Consider the following 19,929-nt stretch of genomic DNA (forward strand, 5'->3'; position numbering starts at 1 on the left):
AGGGAGGGAGCATAGGAGGGAGTAAGGGAAGGCCTGTGGCAGGAGGAGTGGAGGAGGGAGCCCAGTGGCAGGAGAAGGAAGGAGGGAGTGTGGCAGTGGCAGGGGGAGGAGGAAGAGGAGAGACAGAGGGAGCACAGTGGGAAGAGGCGGGAGGAAGAAGAGGAGGAGGAGGGAGCTCAGCATCCCTGGCATGTTCCTTTTCCTCCGTCAGTCACAGCGCCTGAGTGGCGAGATGCCCGAGCCCCAGCTCCCCTGTCCGGCCCCCCAGAGCATCTCCTGCCAGCGGCCAGCCAGCAGGCAGGGGTCGCGCAGAAGGGGTGGCCGCAGCCAGCGAGTCAAAGAGCCGCCTGGCCCCGCAGGGCACACAGGGAGGGGGGCCATGCCCTGCTGGGAAAGGCACAGAGCCCGCAGCCCGGAGGAGGAGGCATCGTCGGGCAAGGCCAGCTTGGCCCCTGCGGAGGGGCCCCAGGGTGCCGAGGACCTGGTGCCCCTGCTCAGCTCCATCTTTGGGCAGGTGATTGGGCAGGGTGGGGCAAGATTGGGGAGCAGGGTGGCAGCAGGGATGGGGCAGGATTGGGGAACGGTGGGAAAGATGGGGTGGTGGGGAGGGAGCTGGGGCAATGGGGGAGGGATGGCGGGGGGCAGGGTGAGAGACACCAGGGAAGGAGCTGCTTGGGACAGGGGTGGGGGGTCCCTGGAGTGATATCCCAGTAATGCCCCCAGCCAGTTGCCCAGGCCAGGCCCTGCCCTGGTGGAGTTACCCTGAGCCAGCCAGGTAGGGTCAGGCTCCCCCGTGGGGCCTCCTGCGGGCAGCGTGGTCAGGCTGCAGCGCTGCAGGGGGAAAGGTCCAAGAGCCTGCTGGTGAGGTGGGTTTGACTGAGCAGTGGGGTGGGGTAGGCCAAGGCTGGGCGATGCTCCCTGGCCCTGCCGGTGGGGAGAGCTGAGCTGGGCTGGGCTGGGTGGTGGGGAGGGCTGGGCCGGGCTGAGCGATGCTCCCTGGCCCTGCCGGTGGGGAGAGCTGGGCTGGGCTCTCAGAGTTGAGGGGTGTCTCTCCGCCAATCCCTATGGTGCCGCCTTCGGGAGCTCTGGGCCCTAGCACAGGTGCCTTGCGATGCCCCAGGCTTAGCCCTGACTTCCTCTCAGCATAGCAGCCGCACGGGAGCTGGGCCCTGCCGCAGGCTGGAGCAGAAGCAGGCTGGCAGCTGGGCAGCATGGTGAGACCCGCCAGCACCCTCGTGGATCAGTGGGCTCTGGGCTGTGACACCGCTCCACGGGGGCAGGCCCACGGCCTCCACTGGGCCTGTGCAGGCACCAGCCACCCCGTGTCTCTCTGTGGCTCCCTGCAGCGAATGCAGCCAAGCCAGATGCCTGCCAGAGGCTTGCTGGGACCAGGTCCCTGCTGGCACGATGCCCCCAGTGAGCATTTGCAGACACCAGTAGTCTCAGATAGAAGCTGTTGCTAAATGTAAGGCAGAGCCAGCCCCGCCGCAGCCCGAGGGGAGCAGTTTCCCCTGGGCAGAGCCCCTGCTATAGGAGTGGGAGAGCAGCCCCTGCCCTGCCCCCGTGGCGTTCGCCCCAAGGCAGCCTGCAAAGCAGGCAGTGAGAAGTGCTGGGACTTCAGCAGCAGTATGGGGGTGCTCAGCCCGCCGCCCCGCTGCTCCCTCCCTCCCCATGCTGCACGGACACACGGTGAGTACCGCCAGGGGGAGCCGTTGACTCCTCGCTGCTGGGCATCCCCAAGAATGCCGGAAGCCTTGCCCACCCCCAGTGCCCTGTGGGGCAGAGTCTGCAGCACCCCCGCTGGATGGGTCCCCTCAGAATATTTAGCTGTTGCTAAATGGAAGGCAGAAATTTGAGGGGGGGGGCATGACCCCATGTGCCCCCCACATGTCACCTCTGGTGTCCCCCCCCATGCAATCACGAGGGACGGTGTACAGGGCTCGGGGCAGCACGGCTCGCCGCTGGGAGAGATTTGTAAATCCCTGGTGATTGTCATTGGAGATTAGGGCTGCATGCCAGCTGGGGGAGCAGTGCCCCTTTGGCAGGTGCCCAAGTGGCAGCAAGCCGGCCGGCTGCCCTTGCGGGAGCAAGAAGGGCCGTGCGCCCCTCAGGTGCAGGGTGTGGGGGGGAGAGGGGCCATGTGGGGACCAGCTGGGGCTGTCCCCATGCCCGGAGCGGCGTGACTGAGAGGGGAGTAATCCTGGGATTATGTGTGTGTGGGAGAGAGCCCCCCCGCGCCCTGCATATCCAGAGATATTCAATAAAAACCTCAAATCCCCACGCAGCCACCGGCCCCTGTTACTATAAAAAATCCCACCCTGGCCAGAACGCCAGGCACAGCGCCAGGGCCGGGGCCAGCGCCAGCCCCACACAGGCATGCTCTCTGGCAAGGGGAGGCCCACAAGCCATGGGCAACTGCACCAAGACCCCTGAGAGGAGGGTCTCCAAGGTAAGGCCAGGGTGGAGCGGGGCGGGCAGGGGCGCATGGGTGCTGATCCCTCTGTCTGTTCCTATGTCTGTGTCAGCACCCAGAGCCCGTGGCTCACCCCTGCCTGCCCTGCCCTTCACTTGTCCCCCACACTGCCCACCCTGCTGGGGCCGGAGACACCTCCACCCCAGGGCCAAGGGTACCAGGTGGCAGCATCTACGAGGGACTCTCATCCTGACCCACTCCCTGGTGTCAGTCGGCTCCTCCTGTGTGTTAGGGCCCTGACTGGATCTCTGCTGCAGGGAGTGGGGGCTTCTGGGTCCCTGATGTCCACTGACCCCTCAGTGGGGCCTGTTGATGTCAGCAGGATGTGATGGGGATGGGGGCCCGGCCCTGCGGGATGCACAGCCTGGGGCTGCCCTGAGTGGTTTGCTTAGGGGCAGCGAGCCATCCCAGTGGGAATGGGGCAGGAACATGCAAGACTCCCATGCCCAGCTGTGGGCCTCTGCCCCACACCTGCCAATGGGCGACGGTCTCCCCATGCCCCCCTTAAAGCTGCTTCTGGGGCCCAGTCCACAAAACACCCCACACTCCTGCTGCCAGGTCCCTCTTCCATGCCCACTATGCCACCCCCATTTGCCCATCGGCTCCTGCCCCACTTGTGCCCACAGGGCCCCACTTCACTCCCACCTCCAGGCCCTGCCTCATGCCTGCCTGCTGATAGGCCTCTGATACCCTGCCAACAGGCCCATCCCCCCCAAGACCGCCTGTGCATGGTCCCCCCCACAGCACCTCCCCCCACGGGGCCCCAGTACACACACACACACCAGTGCCAGTGTATCAGGCCCCCAGTGGCAGTGAGGTAGTGTATACATCCCTCCCCCGCCCCAAGCTCTGCCGTCTCAGCAGCTGAGGATGGGACTGTGGGTCTCTGGGTTTGTGTAATCACCCGTGTGACTGGGGGCTGCAGCGTCGGTGGGTTTGTGTCGTGCACGTGGGTGCAGGGGATGGGAGATGGGGGTGGGGGCCAGCAGGGACTTTGCCGTGGGTGTGCGCTGTCAGTGCTGGCCTATGGGGAGTAAGGGGACGGATGGGGGTGTCAGCGGGGCTCATGGATGTGTTGGTGACAGGCAGGTGTGTGGGTGTGTCACTGCCAGGCGAATTAGTCAGTGCCATGCAGGTGTGTGGTTGCTAGGCAGGTGTGTTGGTGCCATGTGGGTGTCCCAATGCAGTGAGTGGGGCACTGGTGGGTGAGGCATCTGGGAGCCTCGCTCGGACCCGTCCATGTTCCTCTGTCCAGCTGTCTCTCGCTCAGGACTACCCTCTCCCCTGTGTGTGACTTGTCAATACAGCCCACCCCCAATGTGGGTCCCAAGCGCCTGCCGGGCTGGGGAGGCGTGGGCCCCGCTCGCTGCTAACTGCCCGCTCTGCCGTAGGACGGCAAGCAGCGCTCAGGCGCCCCGGGCTCCCCGGCCTCCGGCAGGCACAACCCCGACGACCCGGACGCCGCCCCGCAGACCCCGCCGCTGCAGAGCTACTCGGTGCTGCATGGGCTGGTGGGGCCGGCCTGCATCTTCCTGCGCCAGAGCATCGCCATCACCCAGCTCGTACGTACCTGCACCCCTCCCACGCCCTCTGCCCCGCGCCCACCTCCCCACGGCCACCACCTGCGCCCGCCTCCCCACGGCCACCACCTGCGCCCGTCTCCCCACGGCCACCTCCCAACACCCACCGCCTGCGCCCACCTCCCCACAGCCACCGCCCCGTGCCCATCTTCCACCATCCAGCACCCACCTCCCCCCGGCCACCGCCCCACGGCCCCCTCCTTGTGCCCACCTCCCCACGGCCACCTCCCAACACCCACCTCCCAACACCCACCGCCTGCGCCCACCTCCCCACGGCCACCTCCCAACACCCACTTCCAAACAGCCACTGCCCTGCACCCATCTCCCCACAGCCACTTCCCCGTGCCCATCTCCCACCACCCTGTACTCATCTCCCACTGCCCTGCGCTCCCTCCCACAACCACCATGCCCACCTCTGCACAATCCTGTGCCCTCCTCTGCACGCCCACCACCCACCTCCACACACCCACCACCCCATGCCCACATCCAAATGCCCACCACCCTCTACCCACCTCCCATGCTCACCACCCTGTGCCCACCTCCCACACCCGCTGCCCTGTGCCTCTTCCACACAGACACCATCCCGCACCCATCTCCACACAGGCACTGCCCTATACCCATCGCCCACACACACCACTTGCACCCACCACTTGCACCACGGCCCTGTGCCCACCTTCCACACCCACCACCCCATGCCCACTGCCCCGTGCCCACCCTCCTTGTGCCCACCTCTCATACCCACCACCTGCGCCCACCTCCCCACGGCCACTGCCCTGTGCCCATCTCCCATGGCTTAACTCTGAACCTGGGCCTGCAGGCACCAGCCACCCTGTCTCCCACCATAGCACCTCCATAGCACCCTGCAGGGAATGCAGCCAAGCCAGAGCCCTGCAGAGTGCAGCAACCCCCAGCAGCCTTGGCAGAATGAGGTATTAGCCACCTGGCTGAGAGGCCTTAGGCTGGCACAGGGAGCCAAAGATGAAGCCAGGGTTCAGCCTGGCCAATGTCAGAGCCCCCTTGAGCCATGCTGCTGGAGAAGCCAGCCTGGCCCCTTCTCCCTGCCATGGGAGATCCCCTGGTCTCTTCAGGGTCTGCCGTTGCCCCAGACAGTCCCAGCGGCTCTGTCACAAATCCCTGGCCTGATCTCCCATGGCCAGGGAGTGAACGAGTATGCCAAGGGGCAGGGACAGAGTCCTATGAATAGTTTATCCCACATTCCTCACAGCTTGTACCTGCCCCAGCCTCCCCTCTGCACCATGCCCTGCTCCCACGCCTCTGCCCCGTCGCCCAGCTCAAAGGTATGTATGCCCACCCTCGCCGGTTCCTCCCCCCATGCCCTCTTTCTTATGCCCCCCTCCACCGGCCACTCCAACCCCCCCACCCTCCATCCAGCACTTGCCCTGCAGCGCCCCACGCCAGCCCTGCCCATGGAGCTGCCAGCACCTGCTTCATGCAGCCATGGAAAGGCCACCTAGGCCACCCATCACGTGGACCCAGGGTCTAGCAGAGGGGTCCCAGAGGCTGAGCTCAGGGGAGTCCTTGGGCAGGCTCGGCCAGGACCTGGCTGGGGGAAGGATCCGCAGCAGCTGCTACCCTCTGACCGCTCCCAATTCTCCTTCCTCCCCAGGACCGAGAGCTGCGGCCGGAGGAGATAGAAGGTAAAGGAGGGAGCGGGACCATGGGACGGGGCCAGCCTGCCCCACTGGGGATCCACCCCCCAGCCACCTGCAAGTGCTTCACCCACCACCATGCCCAGGGACATGGGGCTGTGCCCGTCTAGGCGGTGCTGGCTCTGATCCAGCTCCAGGGCGGGCGACTGGCTGGCTCAGGGGGGATGGGGACTGGGGCACAGGGCTTTTCCCCTCTAGGGGTCTCCTTCAGCTATCCCATCCCCATGGAGCACTGTGGGATATGTAACGAGTTTGGTGGGTCTCAACCCAGATTCCTGTGGATCCATGTCCCTGTCAGTGGCTGGTGCATGGGGAGCCCTCGTTGAGGGGCAGGCTACGGTGTCGGGGTGCACTGTCACGGTGTCTCCCCTGCCCAGAGCTGAAGGAAGCCTTCCGGGAATTCGACAAGGACCGTGACGGGTACATCAGCTATAAAGACCTGGGCGAGTGCATGCGCACCATGGGCTACATGCCCACCGAGATGGAGCTCATCGAGCTGTCGCAGCAGATCAGTACGTGCCCACCCTCCCCTTCCCCCCGCTGGGGGAGGCACAGCGCCCCTGCCAGGGAGCTCCCTGCTGGGCATGGCCCAGGCCCTGCAGGACTGCAGACCCCTCGCCCTTGGCACAACCCCCCATCAGGCCCCCTTCCTGTAGGTCACAGACCCCCTTCCACCTGCACCCGCCCACCACCCCGCTCCCACCTCCACACGTCCACTGCCCTGCTTCCTTCGGGTGCCCTGTCGCCCCAGTTCACAGACCCCATCAGGCCCCCTGTAGCCCTGGGTCAAAGACTCCATCAGCCCCCCCACCCCCTGGGTCACAGATCCAATCAGGCCCCCTTCCTGCGGGTCCCAAACCTCGTGAGGTTGCCCCCTCACACACACCCCATCAGCTGCCCCAGGACAGAGACCGCATCAGACCTCTCTCCCATGGGTCACAGACCCCACAGGCTTCGCCTCCCATGGGGTACAGACTCCGTCAGGCACCTCTCCTCCAGGACGTGGTCCCTCGTCACCCCCGCCTCCCGTGGGGCAAAGTCCCCCACCAGGACCCCACACTAGGCGCAGTTCCCCGTCCCCACCCATCCCGCATAACAGCGTCCATGTCTCACAGCTGGGGGGAAGGTGGATTTCGATGACTTCGTGGAGCTGATGGGCCCCAAGATGCTGGCAGAGACTGCCGATATGATTGGGATGAAGGAGCTACGGGACGCCTTCCGCGAGGTGAGAGCCCGGCCTGGCCTCATGCGCCCTATACACTCTGTGTGGCCCAGCCATGAGCTTCTGGTGGTGCCCAGTTTTGTACCCCAATGGCACTGCCCCATTGATGCCATAGCCCACAGGGCAGAGCAGGGGGCAGACACAAGGCAGCTGAACTGGCTCCTGGCAAACAGAGGGAGTTGGACAGTCGGGCCGGGCATGAGGAGGGGAGCCAGGGCAAGGGGTGGGTGCCTGAGGGAACGGGGTTAGGCAGTTGGGGCAGGGCAGGCAGCCCAGGGGTCCAGCAGGGGGCAGGTCTGGGGGTGTGACAGGGAGTAGGGGGGCAGTGGGCCCAGGAGGCCGGTGTGGGGGATGGCTTGTGTGAGTGGGCAGGACCCCTTTGGATCGAGGGGTATGGGGGGGGGCAGAGCAGTGCCAGGGACAGACAGGGCAGGGCAGTCCCAGGGACAGGTAGGGCCAGATGCGGGCAGGGCAGTCCTGAGGGTGTAGCAGGGTGGGTAGGGCCTGGGGGTTTGGTGGGGGCCAGGTCCAGGTGTGAGCAGAGATGCCCTGGGGCAGTTCAGGGACAAGAGGGGTCTGCGCCCAGCCCAGCCATCTGCCTAGCGCTCTCCCCGCAGTTCGACACCAATGGGGACGGGCGGATCAGCACAACTGAGCTGCGCGAGGCCATGCGCAAGCTGTTGGGCCAGCAACTCAACTACCGCGAGGTGGACGAAATCCTCAAGGATGTGGATCTCAATGGGGATGGCCTGGTGGATTTCGAAGGTACTGTGTGGGCAAGGCAGTGAGGTCTTATGGTTAGAGCTGGGGGGCTGGGAACCAGGACTCCTGGGTTCCATCCCCAGCTCTGGGAAGGGAAGGGGGCCTAATGGGTTGGGGGAGGTACCAGGACTCCTGGGTTGTTTGCCTTCACTGCCCTAACAGTGTCCCTGGGTTGCTCTGGCAGAGTTTGTGCGAATGATGTCACGCTGAGGCAACAAGTGCCGTGCAGGGTGCAGGACAAGAGCCCTGCTGTGCCTTACGGAGAGGAAGGGGCTGCAGAGAGCTGGCTCCGGCGGCAGCTTGGAGAGTCTGGACACCAGAGCAGCGCAACGTGCAAACACTGAGCTAGGACCTCACCTCTCCACTGCCAGCCCTGCCACAGTGCACCCCGACCCCCCCACCCCGGCCCCGCTGCTGAGCTCAGCCTGCTCCACCCACACTCCGACCCCACACTGGCTCCTGGTCCACTCTGTCTGCACCCCCAGCCTGCTCCACCCACACCCCCGGATGGCACCTCCTCAGACCATGCCGTCCCTTGCTGCTGAGCTTGGCCTGCACCTCCAACCCCCGGAGCAGGCCAGCGCCCCGGAACATGGACTCAGCCTGCACATACCCTATAGCAAAGTGCTGGTCCCCCAGGGCTGCCCCTCTCACCTCCACCCTGCTCCTGATCCCACTCTTTACGCTGCCCCCCCGATCCTGACCTTGCACCTGATGCTGCCCCTCACCTTGCCCCTGCTCCTCCCACCCCAAGCCCTCCCCCTAAACACTGCAACCCAACCCTGCCCCCACCCCAGCTTCTAACACTGTCCCCAACATCCTGAACCTGCCCCTGACCTAGGGCTGTCCCCGGCATGCCACCCTGGCAATCTGCCTTCACCCCAATGCTGTCCCCTGACCTTGCCCTATAAACTGCCCCTAATGCTGACCCCCACACTCCAACCTTGCCCTGGCACCCCAGCACAGACCCCCGCACCCCAATCCTAACGCTGCCCTCTGCATCCTGACCTTGCCCCGCCCCTCATGCTGACCGCTGCACCCCGATTCAGCCTCTTGCACCTTGACCCTGACCCATAATGTGGACCCCTGCATGCTGACCGTGCCTCCAATGCTGACCCTTGCACTCCAACCCCAATGCTGCCTTCCACACCCTGGCCCCACTCCCCAACCCTGTCCAGTTCTCCAGACACGTTCCCAGTAGGTTTAGAGTGTGTGTCCCCCTGAGCCCACCCAGCCTGTGCCCCTTGCTTGTCCCCCCAGCTGTTCTGCTTGTGAGCCCAACTAATGATTTAATAAAGTGTTGTTCTTCTTCACACCTGAGTGGGGAGGAGGTGGCACTGGGGGAGGGCAGCCCTTCTCAAGCTCTCATCACCACCCCCTAGGTGCTGCTGCCAACTCTGGTGCGAGTGGGGTCTGGGCTACGTGTGTGTGTGGGGGGGCAGTTAGGGTCAGAGATGGGGTTGGGATCTAGATTTTGTGAGGGTCAGAGATTGGGGGGGGGTCAGGATCAGTGCTAGGCCCCTGCTTTTAAACAGGCCGTTGGAGGAGTCCTTCAGTGTGCCAGCCCCCCAAAGGTCCGACTCTTCCTCCAGGGCTGGCCTTGCAGCCTCACTGCCTCCAAGACAGAGCCTCTCAGCTCCAGGCCTTCTGCTTCATCCTGAGAGCTCTGCCCGGCACGTCCCACTGAGTTAGACTCCTGCCAGCGTTTTCAAAACAGTTGGGTTTATTAGTCGCCTTTTACACAGCCCAGGGAGGCCTTAGGTCAGCAAAGAGAACTGAGGGTTAAAAAATCAACCATTCTGGTTGAGCCACAATTTACCAGTCAAGCCTGCCCCTGCCCATAAAGCTATCCCCCACCTCCCCAAAGAACGTAGCCCAAACTCCATGTTCAGGCTCTGGATCTCTCTGATTTCCTTCCATCAGCAGTTCCCAGGTGAGAGTCCCCAGCTTCTTCCAGAGCTCGTATGTGTTCCCTGCTGGACCCATCTGTCCTTTGTTCTCCAGGCAGGGCCACGCTGAGGCCATAGCCTCCCTAGCTGGAGCATCCTGTTGTTGAGTGTCGGTGTGTGAGTCATGGAGCTTGTGTTTTCTCTCTGGCCCCCTTGACGGTCTGGGTCAGTTTCAGTCAGTACGTTAATGACTCTTTGTTCCACCGACACAGGGAGGGTGTCACCCACCCCTCTGTCTCCGAGTCTGCCCTGAGAGTAAACTAAATCCTTCCCCCCACACTGGATAGCTATGCAACATATAGGGGAAACGAGGCACACACAGGGGTCATAAAACTATTACAAAATATTCCCACTTTGTCAGAGGACAGGGTTCTGGTTGGAAGTACTGGTGCCCCCTATAGGCTGCAGCCATTCCTGCAGGGTGCTGGGGGAGAGCTGTACAGCCCAGCTGCCTCCTTTTTGGGCTTGCTCTGGTGAGTTCCCAGCAACCACTGGGTTTGGCTGTGTTGCAGCCATGGATAGTCTGTGCTAATGTTTGACACTGGGACATCAGATTTCAAAGCCAAGCTGGTGCTTGGAGGGCCCTCTGGGGGCTGCACTCAGACAGCAGTTGCTGCACGATGGTGCCCTTGGCTTCGTAACATTCACCTTCTAGTTGTTCTCATGTACCCTGGGTGCGACTCATGCAGTAACGCTGCCTGTCTCCAAAGAGCCTGACCCATCGCTGGGGTAGGGGGAGCTGCCCCAGGCATGCCCAACCCAGTGATGCTGCCTGAGTCTGCAGAGAGCCTGAGCCCATTGCTGTGCACGGGGGGGGGGGGGGGGGACTGCCTCAGGCATCACAGCCGCTGCTCCTGCCGACCCCCATGAGGACAATTGCGCGGTCAGCGTTGTTTCCTGCCAGTGGCGGCGGCAGTGCCATCCTGGGAGCGTGCATCTGCTGCAGAGTCCGTTCCTGGGGTCAGGGGCTGTGGGGCAGCTAGCTCCGGGGCGGGGGGGGGGGGGAATCCATCCCGGCACTCAGTGAAAGTGCCACCCCAGCCCAACAGGGAGGCAAAGAGGAGATGCCCCCCGCCCTAGGCCCCGAGTGCCCCCATGCAGCCAGCCAAAGCTGCCCTCCCTGCTCCCCAGCTGCGGCCGATGGGCGGCGAGGAGCCAGGCGATGGCGCCCTCCTCCTGGCGGCGGGCGCCCCATCCACGCCCCCGGGGCCAGGCTGGTCCAGCCCCGGGCAAACGGGCTGTACAGCAACCTCCGAGGGGCCCGGCGGTCTGATCGGAGGGACCCCGCCCCACAGCGGAGCGGGGGGACCCCAGGCCACAGCACGGGTTCGGCTCCAGCCGAGCGGCCCGCTGCCGGTAGCGCCGACTCAGAGCCCGTCCTGCCAGGGGCCGAGGCTGGAACCGCCCCAGCCTCGTGGCGCGGCGGCCCGGCAGCAGGCGCCGGAGGGCCGAGAGCCGGGCCGGGGGCAGCTGCGGGCGGGGGCACCCGGACCCGGACCAGGCCTGGCGGGCCGCGCTGCTGCCGCGGGTCCGGGACCGGGACCGGGACCGGGGCCGACCCTCCAGGGACCGGCTGGCCGAGGGCGCCTAGGCCGCAGCCAGGCGTCCCACTGCTCTCCATGGAGACGGGAGAGAGCGCGCGGGCGCCATTACGTATGAGGCGTACGTCACAGAGGGGGCGGAAGACGCAGGCGCGGGGGGGAAAGGCGTCATCGCGAGCGGGCGCTGAGGGGACCGAGCGGAGCGAGCCAGGCGGCAGCGGCGCGCGCCGGGCCTGGCGGGCCCAGGCCTGTGGGGACGGGCCGCGAGCAGGAGGGGTGAGCGCCAGAGCGCGCGCGCTCGAGGGGCCGGGAAGGGGCCGCGCGCCCACCCACTCAGCGTGAGGACAGAGCCGAGAGCGGCGTCGGGACCCAGCGGGACGGTGAGGCTGCGGCCAATCAACCGCGAGGGGTGAGCAGGGCCGGCCAATCGGCGCGAGGAGCCTCGCCAGCCGGCCAATCAGCGGCAGCGTGCGGGATCCTCCCGCTAGCCCGGGAACCGAGGCGCCCCGCGCCGGAGCCGCAGCCAATCAGCGCCCAGGAGTCGCGCGCCGCGTCAGGGAGGGGACTCGGGGATGTCCTACAAGCCCATCGCGCCCGCCCCCGCCAGCTCCGGAGCAGCCGGCACCAGCAGCAGCGCCAGCCCCGCCCCCGGGGCCCCGCCCGCCGGTGAGCAAGAGAGGGACCCCCCCCCACCTCCCCGGAACAGCGCCTCCCCCGGGAGCGACCCCCCCCTGCCCGAGCGACCCCCCTGCCGAGCGACTCCCCCCCCCCCCGGAACAGCCCCTCCCCCGCGAGCGACTGCCCCCGGCACCCGCCCCCAGTGCCCCGCCCGCCGGTGAGGGAGAGAGGGACCCCCCAGGAGTGACCCCGCTCCCCGAGTGACTCACCCTGGAACAGCCTCTCCCCTGGGAGCGACCCCCACCCCCCGCAGAACAGCCCCTACCCTGGAAGTGACCACCCCCCAGAGCAGCCTGGATCCCGGGAACGACCCCCACCCTCCCCGAGAAACACCCCTGCCCCTCAGAACAGCTGCTCCCCCAGGAGTGATCCCCCCTCCCCGAGTGACTCCCCCCCCCGAACAGCCTCTGCCCTGGAAGCGACCCCACCCCCTGAGTCCCTCCCCCGGGAGCACCCCTTCTCTCCCCCTCATGACTCTTCCACAGAACAGCCCTTCCCCTGGGAGCGACCCCCCCCCCACAAGTTACTTCCCCCCAGAACAGCCCCTCTCCTGGGAGCAGGGACCTTTTCCCTCCCCCACGGGAGCCAGTGATTTCCACCACGCACCAGTGAAAAACCAACCCCCCCCCCAACCTGGAAGTCTGCTCCCCTTGTGTCTGACCTTGTTTCCCTTCACCAGTGAGAGACTAACCCCTGCAGAGAACAGCCCTCCCCTTGCCAAGGAACCCCCTGGGGACCAGCCCCCTCCCAGCCTTACCCCCCCCCACGAGTAACTTTATTGTAGATCTTCCTCCTTCCCCCAGGAACCCAGCTCCCCAACTGACCCCCCCCCCACTTGCCATTGACAGACCCATGCACAGGACTATCCCCGCCCTCACAGCCCTACCTGGCTTCCCAGCCCCTGAACCAAATCTCCAAGGGCCGAGGGCACCACCTGCTGGGGGCCCCCCTGGCCAGAGCCCCTTCACAGTAACTTTGGTCCACATCAACATCCTGATTTTCCCCCCCTGCCAGACAGTACCATGGCTCTGTCACCCGCAGGCCTTCCCCTGCCCTGCGCCATTGGCACAGGCTGCTTGTGGCTCACACTGTTTCTTCAGTATTACACTGAACTTTTTCCACTTCCCCTTGGGTAGATGCGTGGGCACTGTGCATCAGAGAAGCTAATGTGGTCGCTGGCAGGTTTGTCTCTGCTGCCTTTGAGCTTTGACACTGTGTATTCTTCTCTCACCGTGATCTGTCAGCTCAGCTCCTAGGTAACACTTCTCATTCTGAGGCCTCAGAGCACATTATTAAGAAAGTAAAGTACAGGTGCCCCTATCTTACAAATGGGGGACTGGGAGGTGGGGGGAGTTTGCTTCTCCAGAGTCTATGGCATAGCAAGGAGTGGAACTCAAATCTGACACCCACTTCAGTGCTTTTTCCCCTGGACCAGCCTGCCATGAGAGCTGTGCACCAGGCCAGGCATTTGCTTTTCAAACCACAAGATGGCCTTCCTGGAGTGCAGCTCAGAGGAAGGGGCCATCCCTTGGCAGTGAAGTGAGCTGGCCTGTCCCCACTGCTCTTCTTGGCTGTGTGGGTCATTCAGCTGATTGCTGTGTCTTCTTCCATTCAGTGACTTGGAGAGCCTGCTTGTCTGTAGCAGATGCTGCTTTGTAGCCTCTGAGCTGGAAGAGCACCTTGTTGTTTGAGAAATAACCTCGGATTGTGAAGTCTGACTTGTTATCATAATGCTGCCTACGGGTGACAGGGTAGTGCATGCAGCTGGGACTTGGGCGTTCCTGACTTCAGATCAGTTAACTCTGCAATCTTGTACACTCCCTCCTAAGGAATTAGGAGGCTAAATGCAGAAAAGCTGCATTTGTAGCTGGTGATAAACTCCATTAGAAGTGTCAATTCTGTTCCTGGAGTGGGGAACTCATGCTGATAGGGCACTTCTGAGGGACCTAATCACGGTATGAGAAGAAAGCAGCACCATGGTAGGTGGGATTCCAGAGGGACAGATGCTTAGTAATGCACATTGAAGGGACTAATCTGAACTCACCGTCCACTTTACTGGGCTGTAAATTAACCATCACCACTCACAGCACTGCTGTGTACCACTCTGTGATTCCTCTGCTTGCTGTGCAACAACTGTGAGAAAGGCAAATGCAGCGCTGTGTTTGCCTGAGGAATGGGCTGGGGAATACTACTGAAATCCTCGGCATGCCCTTCTGTAAATCAGCGGGGCATCCTCCCTTGGAGATGATGTGCAATACTGGTCACTTCAGAATTGGAGGGGCTTCAGAGATGAGTGACAAGAAACTCTCAGCCCTGGAAGGAGGTTGGGATAGCTCAGCTTGGCAGAGAGGGGATTTGACAAAAGGATACAAAACACTGAATGGACTCCTAGAGACTGTAGAGCAGAACTGTGTATTTTCCTTGTTGTAATGCAAGGAACAAGGGCATTCGATGCCATTGGAATGTGGCACATCAGGCTCACTGCTTTTAACTCCAGGAATCTATGGTAAAGGGAAATACTTTTTTACACAATTAGCTTGTTGAACTCACTGCCCTAGGATATCACCGAGGCCAAGACCTTAGCTGGATACAGAAAAGGATCAGATATCTAACAGGGGATTCCTTTCATCCAGCCAGAACCAGTTCTTATTATTTAATATTCTCTCTGCCATGGGGCAGGCTCTCCCATAACTGCTGCTGCAGAGTATCTTGCACCTTCCTTTGAAGTAGATGCTTCATATTTTAAGCATGCAAAAATCAGGAAATGTCACAGCTGGGGGGAGGAGGGGTATTGGCTTTTTCTGCCAATGTGTGTGATGTGTAAAGAAAGCTGTACTGTGGTAGTGGTTTGATCTGCTTGTGTGACTCATGTTAGATATTCAGATCTTGTCTTCCATTTTTCTCCTGTAAGACTCTCTGACCCCTGGGACAGTCCATAGGCTTGTAACCTCACCAAAAAAGTGAATCCTCATTTGTGGAGCTTGGAAGGGAAGCTTAGACCGTGTCTACACGAGAGAGTCAACCTGGAAGAAGCTGGCATATGAATCAAAAGTGGATTAACTCTTCCTGATTAACTGCATGTGTGAATGCTTTTATTCCAGAACAAGAGTGCCTTGTTTTGAGTTAGTTTAAACCACATGGGAAGTGGATTAAACTGATTTGGAGTAAGAGCATCCACACATGGAACAGCTATTCTGCAATACCACCCTGTGTAAACAAGACCTTAGTCAGCAGGTTTAAACATCTGGACTTTGTCTCATGTCAATGTCTGTCATACAGCTGGGAGAAAAGATATTTTATGCCAAAATATTGCATGAGGGACCCAGGAGTCTCCCACTTCTCTGGTCCAACAAGGAGTTCTCTAAGCCAGGATTGATACTGCAGGTGACTTGAGGCAAATGGAGAGATGCTTGTAGCTGAGACTTGAAGTGAGAGAGAAGTTGGTGAAGCAGATGAGGGAGGACGTGCGGGAAGCTCTGACATTGATTCTTTTGTGAGGAGCTGGTGCCAGCCAAGTGGAGGAAGCAGGGGAGGCAGGAGATAGCACAGGCCAGGGAACCCACCCAGCCCAGCTATGCAGGAGGCTAGACGTGGAAGGTCTGAGTGAGACAGCAGGCCAGTGAGGGAGGCTGGAGTGGTGTTGAGAAGCCTCTGGAGAGCAGGGTGACTTGTTGGGATCTGGAGGGAAGGCAAGTGAGCTGCATGCATGGAGATACCCATGCTGCTTTGTGCCCAGAGGAAGGCAGCTGCAGCATGCTAGAGCAGGGACTTGGGGAGGCAGCACTGGGGTGGTGGGCTGAGCTACAGACCCAAGGCTGGGGAAGGAGAGAATTAAGCGTCACGGACGATGCCCAGGTTATGGACAGTAGAGCAAGTGCAGGCTGGGAGTAGGAGGGGCAGTGTGGAGATGGGGTTGTGGGGCGGAGGCAGCTCTTGCTCAAGATAGGCTTTTGTTCCTTTGCAACACTTGGTTGCAGGAAGCTGAGCTAAACCTGTCAGCTCCTGTGGCCAAGGCCAGCGGAGGGTGTGGGGAGAGAAGCCTGTGGTGCTGCTGTGAGCTAGGGTTAATGCTCCCAGCACCTGGCAGAGCTCAGTCAGTGGCACTCTGCCCATGGCACAGCGGGCAAGTAGGATTGCATAACAAGCGGGCGAGAGCCCTGGTCTCCTCCCAGCCCTGTGCCCAGCCTCTCGGCCCCAGGAAGGTGGCGAGGGCTGAGAGTGGAACTGAGCCCTCCATGGGGCGGGAGCACCACAGGGAAGAGCCATAGTGTCACAGGCTGCATTGAGCCCAAAGGAAGGGGGATGGGCTGCGTGGTGGTGGTGCTTCTCAGGCCATGGGCCTGTACTAGTCCCTGATTGTTGTCAGAGGCAAGGCAGTCCCTGCAGAAGCCCTGGTTACCATGCTGACAGTGCCAGTGTAGGAGCCCAGCTAGACAAGCTTGTAGGGCTTGGTGGGGCGTGTCCTGTAGCTCTAGCAGTGAGGCACAGCCTGGGTGTTATTATATAGGCAGGTGGCGATAGATCGGGGGGAACTACAGGGGACATTGAAGCAAAGGGAGGAAGCAGCAGATTCTTCCCTCCGGTTTGTGGTGACAGCGAATGGCACAGGCCAGAGATCACTGAACAGCACCAGGGCTAGAGCCCTGCCCCAACCGAAGCCCAGCAGATCCAATCCACTCCCTCACCCACTCCGCACAGCAGGGGGAAGGAACACCATGTGCTGTGAGCGGGATAGCCTCTAGCGTCACTGCAGCCCACAGCAGGGTTGGGAGGGGCCTGTGTGCTGGATGGTGCTGGCCACAGGGCACTGGGGCAGGAACAGGGCTGCTATTACCTAGGTGACCTCCCCTCTCCTTTCTCATCTCTTTCAGCCACGAGTGTCCCATCGCCATCTGGATCTGTCCCTGGAGCCTCTGCCCCCTTCCGGCCCCTCTTCAACGACTTTGGCCCCCCGTCCATGGGCTACGTGCAGGTGAGCTGCTGCCCCCACCTCTGCTGCCTGCTCCAGCATGGCCTGGGGAGGGCTGGCTCTCTCATGCTCTCTCTGCCCCTTGCAGGCCATGAAGCCACCAGGTTCCCAGGGCTCCCAGAGCACGTACACTGACCTACTCTCAGTCATTGAGGAGATGGGCAAAGAGATTCGACCCACCTATGCAGGTAGCAAGAGTGCCATGGAGCGGCTGAAACGAGGTACGAGGCCCTGGGGGGTCAGTCTGGGTGTGACTGACTCAGTGACTGTGCACAGAGTCTGAGCCATCTGCTGAGAGCCTGAGTTACCTCGGGTGTGACTGTTGCGGCCTGAGTCTTCAGAGAACCTAAGCCAATTGCTGGGGGAGAGAGGAGGAGCTGCCCCAGATGTGATCAGTGCAGTGAGGCTGACTGAGGCTGCAGAGAGCCTGGGCCCATTGGTGGGTCGTGCGGGGCAAGGAAGCTGCCCTGGGCATGACTGACACAGCAACGCTGCCTGAGTCTGAGCCCGTTGCTGGTGCTGGGGGTCGGGAGCTGCCCTGGGTGTGACCGACGCTGCCTGAATCTGCAGTGAGCCTGAACCAGTCCCTGGGAGGGGGCAGGGGCTGCCCCAGGCGTCTCAGTGGCAGTTCTTGCCGAACCCCATGAAGACAATTGCTCTGTTCGCGTTGTTTCCTGGCAGTGGCATTGCTGTCGGGTGCAATGGCAGATACTGGGGTGAGGGGCTGTGGGGCAGCTAGTTCCCGGATGGGAAGGAGGAGTTCACCCCTCTGCCCAGTGTAAGGTCCCCTCTATCCCTGCCCAACAGGGAGGCAAAGAGGAGAAACGTCCCTCACAGGCTAAAGCTGAGAGTGCCCCCGTGCAGCCACTTAAAGCTACAGCTCCCTGCCAGTGCCCGCAGTGCCGATGGCTCAGTGCCATGTGAGTGGAGCCTGAGGAGTCAGGATCCACTCTGTCTTTCCTGGACAGGGGGGTCAGAGGGCTGGCTGGTGCCTCTCCCACAAGGCTGATGCTACCCTTTCAGCTCTGCTTGTGGGCATTCTGCTCCTGGCTATGAGCTGGTGCCAGACCTCCTAGAGCTCCAAAAGTGCTTGGATCCCTGCAGTGGCCTAGGTGTGGCCCTGGCACTGTGCCCTGCTGGGCTGGGTTCGGAGGCCATTCGGCAGGTCTGAGGCTCCCTTGGGTTTTCCCCTTCCAGGCATTATCCACGCCCGGGCGCTGGTGAGAGAGTGTCTGGCAGAGACAGAGCGCAATGCCCGTACGTAACAGCTGCTGCCCTGCCCCACCCCATGGACCTTCCCACCAATGAGGATCTGAGAACCTGGAGATCTGCCCTCCCACGGACCTTCCCACCTGAGACCCGGCTCTGCCATACCCCACACGGACCTTTCAGCATTCATCAGCCGAGGATCTGGAGCGGGTCCTGCTGGAGTGCAGCTGTTGCCGGCAGTCAGCGCTGGGGAAGCTGGCGCTTGGACCATGCTGCAGAGATCTCCAGGGAGAGGAGCCAGCGGCTTTTCTCGCATCTTTATAACATGTTTGTTTTTATAACTCAATAAAAGAAAGCATTGGGATTCTGACCTGCCTCTGGCCCTTGTGGTTTGTGCTGCCCCCAGTGACGAGGAAGGAGTGGGTCCCTCCCACAGCAGGTTCCTGGGGCCTCCCAGGGCCTTAGAAGCAGCAGCAGCTCACAGGAGGGAGGCAGCCTTGCACCAGGGGCAGGATGCTGTATTCCCTGGGCTAGCTGGAGAGAGCCCTCAGCACCTGGAGCCTGGAACTGCATCATGCGGCGCCATGCCACCTGCTACACTCCCCAGCTGATGGTTGGGAGTGTGCCTGGGGCATATGGCTTAGTCACCGTGGCTGATGGGAAAGCAGCATGGTGGTGCTGGGATTGCACCTGGGCGGGGCTGTGCTGGCCCTACTCTAGTCACACCTGCCCTGCTCAACCCCCTGCCTTCCAAGTGTGTTCTGCCTGCGCAGTGGCCTGGCACTGCCTCCCCACTGTCTTAGCCAAGCATCCTACTGACTCAGCATGACCAGTCAGCTGGCAGTATGACTGGGTCCAGCACTCAGCCTGGCCTCACCCTTGGAGCCCTGCAGGGTTAGAATCCTGGATCAAGGGCATGTTCCAGTGGAGTGGAGGGGGGACACACCGCTGTTACTGGAGGGGGTTGGGGTGGGGTGGCAGGGCCACTACAGCGAAGAGTTAGGCTCACACACAGGATAACAGCCGATACTTATAAGAGCTCTAGAATCCATGTTCGTACCTGGATTGGTTTGAATCTTGCTGTGCCTGTGGAAGCCTGGGGTAGGGTATTGGTCCAAATTTGGGGTTGTTTGAGCAAGGCTGGGCGATGCTGGTGGCCTGTGATATTCAGGTTAGACCATATCTGCCTGGTGGTTCCTTCCTCTAGGACTCTGACAAGGGCCTCCAAAGGTGGGACTCATTTTGATGGAAAAATGAAATGCTTTGTACAAAGTGTATGCTTCCATGTTCAGGCCAACAGTAGTTTGAAGTGCCAGCCACCATCATCTGCTCAAAGGGGTTTCTCAGCTATTGCCTCCCCTCATAAGAATGACCATACTGGGTCAGACCAAAGGTCCATCTAGCCCAGTGTCCTGGCTTCCAATACCAGGTGCCCCAGAGTGTGACATCCCCTGTCACTATTTCCAGCTTCTGGCTAACAGGCTAGTGACACCATCCCTGCCCATCCTGGCTAATAGTCATTGATGGACCTATCCTCCATGAACTTATCTGGTTAGTTTTTGAACCCTGTTATAGTCTTGGCCTTCACAACATCCTCTGGCAAAGAGTTCCACAGGTTGACTGTGCATTGTGTGAAAAAATGCTTCCTTTTGTTTTGTTTTTAAACCTGCTCCCTATCATTTGGTGACCCCTCATTCTTGTGTTATGAGGAGTAAATAATATTACTTTATTTACTCCATACCCCAATAAAGAGCTGACTTTAATAATCAAAGCGCTTAAAATTCCTATACAGAGGGAGATTGTCTTGAAAACTGCTGCAACACAGCAGGGACTGGAGTAGATTTTGTGAGGAAAATCTGAGGTCCTGCGGTCAAGG

At 61.5% G+C, this 19,929-nt stretch overlaps 2 protein-coding genes across 6 annotated transcripts; both read left to right on the plus strand.

The window, feature by feature from the left end:
- Positions 1-2,407: 2,407 nt before the first annotated feature.
- CABP2 (calcium binding protein 2) lies at positions 2,408-7,973 on the plus strand (the record flags this gene model as incomplete). The annotated part of the gene is made up of 7 exons (XM_084632532.1): positions 2,408-2,449; positions 3,865-4,035; positions 5,681-5,711; positions 6,101-6,235; positions 6,839-6,948; positions 7,563-7,710; positions 7,892-7,973. The coding sequence occupies 7 exons, from the start codon at positions 2,408-2,410 to the stop codon at positions 7,915-7,917; spliced, it is 663 nt and encodes a 220-aa protein (XP_084488658.1). The 3' UTR covers positions 7,918-7,973.
- Positions 7,974-11,337: 3,364 nt separating this feature from the next.
- CDK2AP2 (cyclin dependent kinase 2 associated protein 2) lies at positions 11,338-18,423 on the plus strand. 5 transcript variants are annotated; one of them, XM_084630841.1, is made up of 4 exons: positions 11,338-11,863; positions 16,747-16,847; positions 16,933-17,065; positions 18,042-18,423. In XM_084630841.1, exons 1-4 carry the CDS (start codon positions 11,770-11,772, stop codon positions 18,107-18,109), a joined length of 396 nt encoding a protein of 131 aa, XP_084486967.1. In that variant the 5' UTR covers positions 11,338-11,769; the 3' UTR covers positions 18,110-18,423. The 5 variants fall into 5 exon arrangements, with proteins under 5 accessions (XP_084486967.1, XP_084486968.1, XP_084486969.1 ...); XM_084630842.1 differs by having other exon boundaries at positions 11,343-11,606; XM_084630843.1 differs by having other exon boundaries at positions 11,343-11,577.
- Positions 18,424-19,929: the final 1,506 nt, after the last annotated feature.

The sequence above is a fragment of the Lepidochelys olivacea genome (genome assembly GCF_965140295.1).
Source record: "Lepidochelys olivacea isolate rLepOli2 genome assembly, chromosome: 6".
In the NCBI taxonomy this organism is placed as follows: Eukaryota; Metazoa; Chordata; order Testudines; family Cheloniidae; genus Lepidochelys; species Lepidochelys olivacea.

What these genes read in the sequence shown, in the direction of transcription:
- CDK2AP2 (XM_084630841.1), top strand. Translation starts at nt 11,770, where the DNA reads ATGTCCTACAAGCCCATCGCGCCCGCCCCCGCCAGCTCCGGAGCAGCC. An exon ending in CCCCGGGGCCCCGCCCGCCG is followed by an intron (nt 11,864 to 16,746) that starts GTGAGCAAGAGA and finishes CATCTCTTTCAG; the next exon opens with CCACGAGTGTCCCATCGCCA. An exon ending in CGTCCATGGGCTACGTGCAG is followed by an intron (nt 16,848 to 16,932) that starts GTGAGCTGCTGC and finishes TGCCCCTTGCAG; the next exon opens with GCCATGAAGCCACCAGGTTC.